The 12,678-nt window shown below is 55.9% G+C and overlaps 2 protein-coding genes and 1 non-coding gene across 3 annotated transcripts; 1 reads left to right on the forward strand and 2 right to left on the reverse strand.

The window, feature by feature from the left end:
* Window positions 1–852, reverse strand: ASPACDRAFT_63935 (F-box protein; the record flags this gene model as incomplete). Its single annotated transcript, XM_020203946.1, has 1 exon — window positions 1–852. One exon carries the CDS (start codon window positions 850–852, stop codon window positions 1–3), a length of 852 nt encoding a protein of 283 aa, XP_020052274.1.
* A 2,535-nt stretch (window positions 853–3,387) lies between these two features.
* On the forward strand, window positions 3,388–3,461 carry ASPACDRAFT_t284. The gene has a single exon. It is a non-coding gene; the product is annotated as a tRNA-Val (tRNA).
* Window positions 3,462–4,674: 1,213 nt separating this feature from the next.
* On the reverse strand, window positions 4,675–12,447 carry ASPACDRAFT_47290 (type I polyketide synthase; the record flags this gene model as incomplete). Its single annotated transcript, XM_020201928.1, has 8 exons — window positions 4,675–6,145; window positions 6,226–6,638; window positions 6,713–6,997; window positions 7,088–10,100; window positions 10,156–11,379; window positions 11,442–11,996; window positions 12,053–12,327; window positions 12,418–12,447. The coding sequence occupies 8 exons, from the start codon at window positions 12,445–12,447 to the stop codon at window positions 4,675–4,677; spliced, it is 7,266 nt and encodes a 2,421-aa protein (XP_020052275.1).
* Window positions 12,448–12,678: the final 231 nt, after the last annotated feature.

The following is a 12,678-nucleotide window of genomic DNA, read 5'->3' on the forward strand; positions in this document are numbered from 1 at the left end:
TCAGTGCTGCTGAGCAAGGTTAATCATCCGCTTCCAAACACCCGGCGAACGTAACGCGACCCGGTACAAAGGCGGAAGAATTACAGACGGGTGACGAGCCCAGAACATCCTCTGCGAGATAACAATGAAGTCATGCTCCTGGTAGTGCCAGAGAAAAAAGGCGGTGTTTCTCACTTCAACCGTGCGACGAACCGACGGCACGGCTGGATCATCTGCCCAGAGAACCGACGGATATACGCCGGGGAAGAGGAACTCGGAGTGAATATAGGCCGCCACATGCTGCAGTCGAACAAAGTCCCCGTCCGGGGTGCAATCAATGCCTCCCGGATCCGAAATGCTGTCGCGGGGCAAGTATACTTTGGCGATATTCCAATCATACACGAATGAGGTCGGGGGCTGCTGGAGCAGCATCCTGCGCCAGCTTGCCTCGGGGCGTAGATAGGCCTTGTCGATCTCTTCCGATTCGATCAGTGGAAAGGCGGAGAAGTAGGCGGCACCTACGAGACGCGAGAAGAGACGCTGGTGGAGAAAGTCGTGCCAGACCTTTTTCTCTACTAAGGGGTTCTTGGCTTGGGCCTGGCCGGGTACAGGGTCGGCTGGACGGAAAAATAGTGCCTTCTGGATGCTTGGGGAGGATCTGATGAGGGCGTTCCACGTGCGACAGACTCGCGTTGAAAGGAGCAGTGTCTTCATGTCCAGGCCCAGCAGGATCATTTCGAGGATCGCGGGGATACGGAAAATTCTGTGAGCCATTGGATGTGAATTTTGTATCAGATCGCTTGGGACGGGTGTAGAGACGGGTGTAGAGATCTGTTCAAAGAGGCCCATAGTCGGGGAGCTTGGATTATTCATGGCGTCGCGAAGGGCATGCTAGTCGAGTTGGGGGAATGCTGTTGGCTTGATGGGGAGTTGTACTGATTTACATTACTACAGATGATATATATTGCAGCCTCAATGACTCAGATTTTGCGGGGTTTATGACATACTACTCTCATGCCCCACGGAATTGTCTTCCGCCAAAAAATTCTAATGTAACCACCGTCCAAATGACCTGCCAAGTGTGTAATCGTAGAGCCAGCGCTAAGATGAGGACTGCTCTGAGAATACAAATTGTAGAAAGAAGATCAAAAACAAACACAAAAGAAGAGAATTATCAAGGTCTATGCATACAGGAGGACGATAAGGACTAGTATCATATAAAGAAAAGCGCTACGCTCGAAAGGGTTCTATGATACTAGGTAGTAATTATGTCTTTATGATTATCTTACACTCATTACTATCTTCGAAGATTTGGTAAGATTGAAAGATAACAAGAATATACATAAATTATGCGGGAATAAAACGTCTACAAGCATAATAAACATCGTTTAGAAGAATGCTTCATAGTAACGATCACTGTAGGTTCTTCACATTCGATGGTCTCCATTCTCTTCGAAAATATCATTAACATTTCATAAACCTAGTTCATAATCCCGTGACGAACCCCAAACCTGTCTTTGTAATGTGATCCCCTATCCACAATCACTATCCTATCCGGGGAAAGGATTCGCTATACAACCCATCAATGCATCACCCTCACCAGAACCCATCATCCGGCCCCGGACCAAAATCCGGCCCCGGGCCAAAATCCCCAGGCGGCGGACCATCAAAGTCGTGCTCCAGATGCTCGATCCCCTCGCCCAGAAGCAATCCTCCCAGCAAACCACCCCCGATTCCCAATGCTGCGGCACCGCCCATACCCAGCCCCCGCTTTTTCTTCTTCTGCTCTGGCTGAGGCTGCGGTTGCTGCTGCATGGGCGGCTGGGCGTATTGCGCGGGATATTGATTAGGGTAGGGGTTTTGATATTGGTTCGGGTATGGATTGTTGTATTGGTTGGGGTACTGGTTGGGATACTGGTTGTAGCGGTTGGGTTGCGGAGGCGGGGTGTTGTAGTTTTGGGGCGGGTACGGATTGTTATTGTTGTTGTAGCCGTAGCCCGGCTGCGGTGGGTAGGGGCTTCGGCTGTCGCGGTTCGGCGGCCACGGGGAGCCTCTGTCATTGTTCGGGGTCCTGCGACCTGTGCTGGCATCGTAGCTGGGAGGTGGGCCGTTGGGAGGGGGTGCAGGGCGATCAGGCTGGGCTGGTCGGTCGGGACGTTCCCATTGTGACTGTCCTGTGTGCAGATTGACATAGTACCTGTGGGATTGGGTTATTAGTATTCTGCGAGTATCTGGAAGCGCGAATTTTGTTTGCCGCAAGGTCTTCGCACCATTCCTGGTATCTATCGTCGAACTGAGGGCGCCAGCCCTCGGGCACACGAGGCATAGGTGGTGGTGGTGGCATTCTTTTTCAGATTGTGATGTTCTGTGGTGAGATGAGACCGAGACGATGGTGGGGTAGAGGCTGGCAATATATACGGGGCGGAAAAGGGTTACTCCCTGCATGACATCATATTTCATGGGTGCCTAACCCGGGCCAAGAATATTCGGCACGGTGCTTCCGCAAAGCTTATGCTGTTAGGGCGGCCGATCCCCTTGTTGTTACCCTTGGCGGAGCAAATAGGTCATTTCTATGGAGTCCCAGGCACCGATGTTCGGGGACTTCCGCAGGATTCCGAATTCAGGAGACTGAGAATGATGCCTAGTGCATGCAGAGAGATATCTAGACTTGATTTTGCTCGTCACTAAGGTTCTATAGCCTTCCGGCATACCTCACCTTAAGTAGAGGCACCGCCATTAGGGTATATATTTCTTCCATTTCCGCCTCTGCAACGTAGCGACAAAGTCTTGTCATACCACCTCAACCAGCGTCAAGTCGTCCCATCCCACACATCATGTCAACAGAGACTCGATATCAACCACCAGTAAGCTTCCGTTCTCCCCGTACCACAGTTCTACAAGTGCTTGAATTGACCATAACCTCCTAATACAGCCCGGACCGCCTCCGAACCACCCCGAATACGGCGCACCGCCTTCGGCACCGCCACCGCCCGGACCGCCCAACAACGCTTGTTACCCCCCGGCCTCGAGTTATCCCCCTGTCTCGGGCTATCCGCCGGGGGCTGCACCGCCACAGTCCATGCAGTACTCGGCTCCGATGCCGCCGCAACAGCCTGCTCCAGCCACACAGAAAAACATCAGCGGGGAGGAGGAATGCTGCGCAGGGTTACTTTCGGCTTTTGCATGCTGTTGCTGTCTGGATTTGCTGTTGTGATTGCTGTCGACTTGAGAGCGAAGACGCTGGCTCGGGCAAGTGGGTATTTCGTGTGGTACGGAAGACCATTGGATACCTGCATAGAGGCGGCATATGTGAGATGGATGTCGAGGACATGCGAGGATTGAAATTAACCATGTGACTGATTACATTTAGGACCATGTTGCATCAATTTAAAGCCCATAATATAAGTTGGCCGGATGGTGTAGTTGGTTATCACGTATCGTTAACACCGATAAGGTCCTGGGATCGAGCCCCAGTCTGGTCATTGCTTTTTTCCGCTTGGCGCTCTGAGGATAGGAGAGCCAGGTTGCCTCAGTCGCGATGGTTTTTTTTGTGAATGGGCATGCAAAGTGAGGCCCTTGGCGAGGGATTTCTATCCCAAAGTCAGTGCACCTACCTAACCACCTGGGCGTCAGCCAACTTGTAACCAACGCAGCTGGGACCCTGCTCAGGTATCCGCAGATAAGACGTGCCTTCCAAGGCAGCGCCGACACCGCTTTGCACGACTTGTTTTCTCTGCAGACCTACCTTTGTTTAGTCCACCCTGGTCATAGTTTATTATCACATTATAATGAGACCTGAGCTTATGCGACACTAAAGAAAGTTCCGCATGTCGCACCTATCCGATATCGTGTACAAGGCGCTGACGGCGCTGGCGCGGTTGGCTTTGGGAATGTCGGGCGTGGTTGGGAACATGTGGATGGGGATGGGGATGACCAAGGCGTCGGGCAGGTCGTACATGATGCATTGGAAATGTTGTATTCTTTGAGGGCGGGTGGTGGGGATGTAGCAATGGAGAAAGAGGATTCAGTTTGATGATGATGTTGATTGTTTTCCTTGGAAATACTGTCTGATGTACGGCTTATGACGATGACGATGACCATGGTGTGGTGGTGGTAAGGAGGATAGATCGTGCATAGGTTGGATTTTTTGATATATGTGATTTCGGTTCCGGGGAGGGTCTGGTTGTCCGCTGATAGACTCCTGCTGCAGAAGCGGTTATCAGGGGATGTACTGGTAGTTTTCTCATGTTTGTGTGAACGTTTTGTCTGTTCCAAAGCTGCGCTCGGTAGATTGAATGTACTGAATTACTTGTGTCCTACCTAGTATCGAAGAGCTTACTCGAAGATCTTCTGGACACCCCTCCGTCTTGGACGTTCGAGAATTTATTCACTGTCATACTGTCGTACCACTTCTTGAAATGGATACAGCTAGATCGACTGCACAGTGAGTCTGATAGATAGAAATTAAAGGTACCTTAATTACAAGATTAGGGATCAGAAGCTACGTGATCTGCCATGATACAGCTAAGTAGGGTGTCTACAGTATCGTTCAGTAGACTGTAGACACACACACACACACACACACACACACACACACACACACACAGACACAGAGAGAGAGAGAGATCAAGAAGCCAAGATCATTAACTCCAAAGCACATCCCGCGCAGCTTCATGCCCAACCTTAACAACCAACCTACCCTCTCCCATCATATTCACCACTGCTGCCATCCCCACCCCCCCGACCGAACCGCGCCCTCAACCCCCTCGCCGCATGCGCCCCCAGCGCGGCCAAATCCGCCGACGCCATGATCTCCAGCACGCTGATCTCGAGCCCCAGAGTCGCCTTCCACCAGGCCCGCAGCTCCACCTCCGCCGCCAGGCTGTCGAACCCGAGATCCACCAGCGAGCGCGCCAGATCGATCTCCGCCGCGTCCTGAACCGGCTTGAGTAGCAGGTCGAAGATCCACTTCGCGATCTCCGTGGCCAGGAAGGTCGTCGTGGCCGCCGCTTCCCATGTGCTCGCGTCGGTGGTAGGGGACAAGGTCGACAGGAAGTGTTGGAGGGCGGCGTCGCTGCTACCGTTGCTGCTACCGCTCGCCGGGGTGCCCTCTGCTGCGCCGTAGTCGTCCTCCCCGGCGCGGGGGTGGGTGTAGACGGCTAATCTCCGGTCGACGAAGGAGGCGCGGTTGCGGATGGCGTCCCGGAAGTGCGGGGTGCGGTGGAACGCGGTGATGAGTTGGGCGGGGTTGACGTACCCATGCGGAGTGGGAGGCGGAGGATGCGCTCCAGCTGGCAGCCCGCAGTCCGAGATGGCGAGGGTGATGGCCTGGAAGAGGTCGCGGGGCGACATGACGGCGCCGTCGAGCCAGCGCGAGCGCTCCAAGATGGCCGGGTTGTGGGCGACGTGGCCGATGCCCTCGACGGCGCCGATGTCGACGACGGCCGCGGGGAGCCGCTGCGCGTGCCGGTACTGCACGAACGCATCCAGGAAGGTGTTGGCCGCCGCGTAGTTGGCCTGCCCCGGCATACCGACGACGCCGCACATGGAGCCGAACAGCACAAAGAAGTCGAGGTCGAGGGCATGCCGGCGCGCCACCTCGTGCAGATTCCAGCTGCCGGTCACCTTGGGCGCGGTCGCGGCCTCCCACTCCGCCAGCGACATGCCCAGCAGCGACGCGTCGCGGAGCACCATCGCGATGTTGAAGATCCCCCGCACTGGGGCGGCGGTGCGGGCGATAGCGGCTTCAATGTCGTCGGGGTTGCTGACACTCCCCTGAGCGACGGTAATCGAGCAGCCCTGGCTCCGGAGCTCCCGGAAGAGGTCCTCGTGTGGTGCTGTCGTGCCAGCGCTACGAGAGAAGAAGATCAAATGTCGGGCGCCGTGGTGGACCATCCAGCGGGCGAGCTCACTGCCCAGGCCCCCGAGCCCCCCGGCGAGTAGATAGGACGCATCGCTGCGGAATTTGGCGGTTCTTGCGGGGAGAGTCGGAGTGGGTATCGCGTCTTCGCGGGAGAACGAAAGCCCTAGTTGGCGATAATCGTGCTGCGGCCGACTTTGCACGAGCCTGAAACATTCTTCCGCTTCTCGAGCCAGGAGCGTTTTCCTTGGTGTCAGCGGGCGAATCTTGTGTTGGGTGTACAGGCCAACAATCTTTTCGAGTAATCTGTCACGACGATACAAATTTAGCATCTATACGGTGTGTTTGCGGGGCTATGCGTGGCAAGGTAGATGGGATCCACGTACCGTCTCCCCTCTTCCGGCTGCATTCTCATGTAATGAAGCACATCGACTGAGATAATTGAAGCATTCGGTACGCACAGCGTCGCAGGCAGCTGGCTGCGCGCATCGCCCGCGAGGTAGACAAGCTTCCCACATGGGGCGAGACATGCGCCTGAGGCTGCAAACAGCTCACCCGACGACGAAGACGCGTGGAGAACCAAATTTACCCCTTGGCCGTGGGTAGCATCTTTCGTCGCCTGCACGAATGAAGGGCTGTAAGCGTCGAAGATCCTTTCCTCTGGGATTGCGTACTCCTTCGCCAAGCGTTGCGCTTCCCCATCATCAATGACTGTTATGAACGTCTTAGCACCGAGCATCTGGCTGATTTGAACCGCAGCCCTCCCCACAGCACTGGACGCGGAATGGATCAAAACCGTCTGTTGATCATGCACGTCAATTCATTAGTCCACGTGCATCTCGCTATCCAATTGGGGTGCGAAGAGTAACATACGTGCGTCTCGTTCAGTTGTCCCACCTGGAGCAGGGAGTACATCGCTGTGGCGAAGGCCCACGGAAGGGTGCTGGCATCCTCCAAAGACAGATCGTCGGGGATCTTTGCACAGCTACTGCGTGGAGAAATGATGGAGGTGGCCAGCGCTCCAGGTTCACAGGCGATGACGCGATCACCGGGGGACAGGTCCCTGACCTGCGAGCCCACCCGTAGTACCACTCCGGCAGTATCACACCCAAGCCCGGCATCCGAAATATCAGCAACTCCGAGCAAATGGGCAGACTCCTTTGACCATCAGCGTTGGACAAAAAAGTCTCAAGTAAGCAAGGCGAGAGGGAGGGGCTGTAGGAAACTCGGATGATAGCAATAGCTTACCGGAAATCTCACGCCGGCCGTATCGACGTCAATTTCGACCTCGTCAGGTTCAAGCACGAGCGGGTGTTCATGAGCGACCCAATTCCACGTCTCCGGATCAAGCACCAGCCTCGAGCAGCGGGGATCATCACGATACACCAGCCCAGATCTTCTTATCTCCTCATCGAGAGAGAAAGGAAGCAAGCGCCCGACATAAATCGAGCCCTGGTGGATGACATATTCCATCTCGCGCAGACCCGCCCCCGCATGCGTCCGCGCCTGGAACTGGCGGAATACGTCGACCACCAGGCCGGCACTCGCGTAGGAGACGGTATCCACCTCGCAGGTGGCGAGATCGAGGCCGAATTCCGCGCGGGAGGTTCGCACCACGCCGATGGTGCAAGCGAACCGGGGCTCACGGCATTCCATCTGGCTGCATCGCGTCACCCATAGGGCGCCGGAGTGCGCCTGCTGCAGTTGACGTAGAAGCCCCTGGTACGCGAGGAGCTCCGACTGGTTGATGCCGTGGAAGAATGGCTCGACCGTGTCGAGCAGGATAATGACGTCCTGCGACGCCGGGAGAGGTGCACCCATGGATTGGATCCTGACCTCGTATCCGCGGGCGCGGAGCTGCTTTTGCAGCATGATTGCCGTCTCGATGGAATCAGCGTCGGCGACCAGAACGGCTTGATGGTTCTTTGCCACCACGGGGTCAGTCAAGCGGGGACTAGCTAGCATATAGGCCGTGTTTTGCAAGGGAGGCGTGGTGTTGAAGGCTAGGTCATCCAGCCCGTTGAAGCCGGCGTCTCGCAGCTCCTGTTCCCATCTCATGGGGTCGATGTATGGCTCGTTGGCTCGGCCATCCTTCTCCCCAGGCCACCACCCCGGCAAGACGCCCGTCACGATATTGGCATACTTGGTTTCACCGCAGAGCTCTTCGACTAGGAGTTTGCCACCGGGATGGAGCAGGCGCCGGACGTTGGCAAGCGTCTCTCGAAGACTGGGCGTGGCATGTAGAACGTTTGAGGCGATGATCAGGTCAAATGATTCCGGCTGGAAACCTTGGCTGATGGGATCCGAAGTGATATCCAAGGTCTTGAAGATCATATTTGGATAATCGCTGAAGCGCCCCCTTGCGGCAGGAAAAAAGGCCGCCGAGATATCCGTGAAAGTGTAGGTGGAGTAGAGTGTCTCGGGAAGTATCTGGGCTGTCGTTCCCCCCGTGCCAGCGCCGATTTCAAGGATGCGCTGCCCCGGATGATGGTGGCCAAGAGCCCTAAACAGTGGACCCCGGTCGACCTGGTTCAGGTAATTGTACATCTCCAGCAGGGTGTCATCGCTCATCAACACCTCCAGAGGATCGACCTGACCTTTGCACATAGGGACAATGTTAGTGACGACCTTGACCATGGCGTCAGCACAGGGAGCTGCTGAGGTCGCCGCCGCTTGGCCTGCTATCTCCTCCAGGACCCAGGTCTCGGACTCAATGGCGAGTCTTTGTTGTTGCAGTCGGAGCCAGTCATAATACTTCTGCAGATGCGGCGTGGTTGCGGTCATAACCTTCTGCTGTTCGAGACGAGCGATGCTCTCTGCAATACATGCCTTCGTAAGTCGATCCAGGAGGATCGTACTATCCCTCAACCCAGGCGGAGACGAAACAAGATCAGAGAGGGAGAGGAAGGCAAATTCCTTCCCCCAATGAAGCCTTGTCCCGGTTCCAGAGCCATACTTCCCTGGAAGTTCTGTACCCACAGGGCGAAGAAACGTATCGTCGAAGGACAAAGCCATCGTGCCATCGAGCGCAGTAGCCGAGCCTCTCGTGCTGACCACGCCTCTGCCTAGCGGTTGGGCCCATGCCGTGCATTCTAGCCTCGTCGCGCAATCTGCGATGTTGACCTCTCCGAAGTCCGTAGGGACGGGGAGCCGGCCGATCCCCCAATCTAGCCCTTGATACCTGGCTGCGTAAACCGCCTGGAAACACGCATCTAGCATCGTAGGATGAATGGGATAATAGACGGTCTCCGGGAGCGTTGACACTACCCGGGCAGAGGCTCGGTGCTGGGAGGTCGACGAGCGCAGCGACTCCACGCCTTGGAAGATGGCTCCGTACTCGACCCCCGCTCGGCTCAGAGTCCGGTACCATCGGGCTGGGTCCACCAACCGAGGTAGATGGTCGTGGTGGCAGTCGGGCTCTTGCAGACGAGAGAACCGAGCTCCGCGCTGCACCTGACCAGCGCAGTGTTGCACCCATGACGCACCGTTGTGTGAACTGATGGTAAAGTCGTAGGTATTCCCCGCGGACTGCCTCCGCAACGAGGTTATAATTTCTGTCGTGTTATATCGGTCTAACACCATGGCATTGCTGAGCCGTGCATTTTGGATGCAGAACCCCTTCGCTTCGGTATTATCAACCTGCCGCACAGCCTCTATTGCCATGGCAATATAGCCGGCAGCAGGGAAAACAGCATTCCCTGTCACCCGATGATCCTGCAGCCATGGAACATGGGCAGAGAACAGGACGTTGCGCCAGCTTGGCTGATCGTCGGTACTGTAGTTTACCCGGATACCTAGCAGTTCGTGCCTGGGGAACTTCGACCACTTCCAGTCTTCGATGCTTCGAGGCGCATAGATGGTCGCGGATGGGTGATGCCAAGGATAGCTTGGGATATTGGGAAGAACTCTGGCGGTTTTGTCAGGGTCGGTAAGTGCTTGATAGTCTAGAGGATGACCCCGCGCAAAGAGCTCGCCGATAAGTGTGAGAAATGACTCATCACAGGGCTTAGACCTTGACAGACATGATAGATATTGGTGGTTCAGAGACTTTTTATCGAAGGTCTGACGAATCGGACCTGCGAGCGCTGAGTGTGGGCCAACCTCAATGAACAGGAGTGATTGTGTGAAAGTGTCAGTGATTGCTTGAAAGCCCTGGAGGAACCGCCGGCGACTCCAAATTCCGCTGCCAGTAATCTGATCCCAGTGTCTCTGAGGCTGGAAGCAGGTGGCCTTTGACCGCGGAAGAAAAGGCCACTGACTTCTGCGGCACATCAAGAGCGCCCTTGTTTAAGTAACGGTCCATGAGACACTTGTACCCTGCTCCCACCTGGGTCATATGTGGTGAGTGGTAGGCCGTGTCTACTCTGAGGCGTCGTACCAACACCCCTGGGTGCGAAGCTTGGATCTCTTTCATGGTCTCCTCCAGAGGAATAAGATCGCCGGAAATAGTCACACTCGTAGGTGAATTTTCGCAGGCAATGACGACGCCCGGTCTCAAGAACGGTGTCGTTTCAACTGTCCCCATTCCCACCGCGCACATCCCTCCATCGGCATTCACCTCTTCGGATACCACCCCACGATAGAAGGCACAAATCACGGCCTCACGAGCAGATATTCTTCCAGCAGAATATGCCGCGGCTAGCTCGCCAGATGAATGACCGAGCACTGCAATCGGGGTCATGCTGAGCTCAGCAAGGGCGTCTACCAGCGCGACCTGGATTGCGGTACAGATCGGCTGCGAGTACGACGCCTTGTGCAGATTGCTGTCCTCCGGTGGCTTTTGGATTTCCTCCACGATCGACCATGACGCAGCCTCGGGCAACTCATGGATGAATCGGTCCGACTGTTGTAAGGACTCTCGAAAGGAGCGGTTTGCTTGATAAAGCTGGTAGCCCATGCCGGGCCATTGCGCCCCCTGCCCTGTAAACACGAAGGCAACATCCTGTGGCTGAGCTGGAGTACGCGAGAAGACCGAAGTCCGAAGCGACCTATCGTTCAAGACCATGGATGCAGCTCGAAACGGGAGATGGACCCGCCTGGCGGCCAGCGTGTATGCAAGATCAGGCAGGGACTCGGGATGGTTTGCCAGAAACTCGTGATTTCTCTGGATGAGGTCTGCCAGTGACTCCGGGGTATTTGCCGAAAAGCATAGCAACGAAGGTCCAGGATCTTTGCGCTCGCATGGCGAATGCACTGGAGTCAGATATTCGGCCGACTCGAGAATAGCGTGGGCATTGACACCGCCGAGCCCGAAGCTGTTGACGCCAGCTCGGAGAGCTCGATCTCCAGGCCAGGGGATTGGCTCGGTCGGCACCATCAGCCCGCCCTCGCGGAACGGGATGTTTGGATTCGGAACGGTGAAACGAATGTTCGGCGGGATGGTGCGGTTCTCGAGAGCCAGCACCGCCTTGATAAGGGAAGTGAGACCGGATGCACCCTCGGAGTGTCCCACATTTGGCTTCACCGATCCGATGAAGATCTGGCCATCGCCCATAGTGTCGGCAACCGCTCGCGCCTCGATGGGATCTCCCACAGAGTTCCTGTCCCGTGGCACTCGACGTAGGGCGTCCGGGTGAGGTCGCTAATCCCTGCGACTCGGTACGCCTGCCTGATCAGCTTTTGCTGGGCTTCGGCGCTGGGCACAGTGAATCCGGTGGATTTGCCGTCGGCGTTGGTTGCAGTGCCCCTGATCACGGCCCGGATCGGATTGCGGTCTCGCACCGCCGCCGCCAGAGGTTTGAGAAATACCGCATTGATGGCCTCCCCGCGCCCATAGCCGTTGGCAGTGACATCAAAGGACTTGCAGGCCCCATCTGCGGACAGTACCCCTCTAGCCGACATGATCCCGGTCATTGTAGGCGACAGGATGAATTGCGTGCCGCCGACGATGGCGGCATCACATTCGCCGCGGGTCATTGCCGCGCATGCCTGGTCGAGAGCCACCAGCGCCGACGAACAGGCTGTGCGCACGCTCATGCTAGGCCCGCGCAAGTCATACTCGAAGGAGATCCGGTTGGGAACGGCGAAGTCTCCGCCCACAGCGAGCGGATACTTGCCGTACATCTGGAGATCATGATAGAGGATCTCGGTCCAGTCGTCGCTGAAGGAGCCGACGTAGCAGCCAATATTCTTGCCGCGATAGTGGACTTCACCGGCACTGTCAAAGCACTCCTTCACCACTTCTAGGAGGTGGCGCTGGTGGGGTCGATGTACTCGAGCTCCGCTTTTGTAAAGCTGAAGAACGAGGTATCGAGGTCCCCGGGGTTGTGGTCCAAGTAGTATCCATACTCGGTGTTGATTAAGCCATCTTTGTCAAACTTGGAGTAGTGGCTGTCAATCTTGTATCGAGATAAGGGAACGCGTGCGCGGGCGTCGCCATAGGCTAGCAAGAAGTCCCAGAATTGAGCTGGGTTGCTGATTGCCCCCGGAAGCCTAAGGGCCATGCCACATACTGCGGTAGGACTGAATGTTCCCGATAGGTGGTCATCCTGACTTCGATCAGCCATGACGTGCCCCGGTAACCTTCCAACTACCCTGTCAAACTCCCCCCCATGAGAGTGGAGAGATGCTGCACTCACCGAGGTGGCTGTGTTCGACGTATCAGCCATTGTATCTGATTGAATACTATCGCAACCATTTGCTTTTGGTTTCTGGTCGCTGTAGAAAGTTGCCATAGGTACTCGTCTTCAAGATTCGTGCCAGGAAAGCGGGTATCACACAACAGACAGTAGCATGGAAGACTCCAGCTGCGTAAGGTGGTTTATGTACTCCGCTGAATGAAGACATCGTAAGAACTCCGTCATGCCGAGGAGGGGGCGCCCCCCGCACAGGAGAAGCAT

The sequence above is a fragment of the Aspergillus aculeatus genome (assembly GCF_001890905.1).
Source record: "Aspergillus aculeatus ATCC 16872 unplaced genomic scaffold ASPACscaffold_18, whole genome shotgun sequence".
In the NCBI taxonomy this organism is placed as follows: Eukaryota; Fungi; Ascomycota; class Eurotiomycetes; order Eurotiales; family Aspergillaceae; genus Aspergillus; species Aspergillus aculeatus.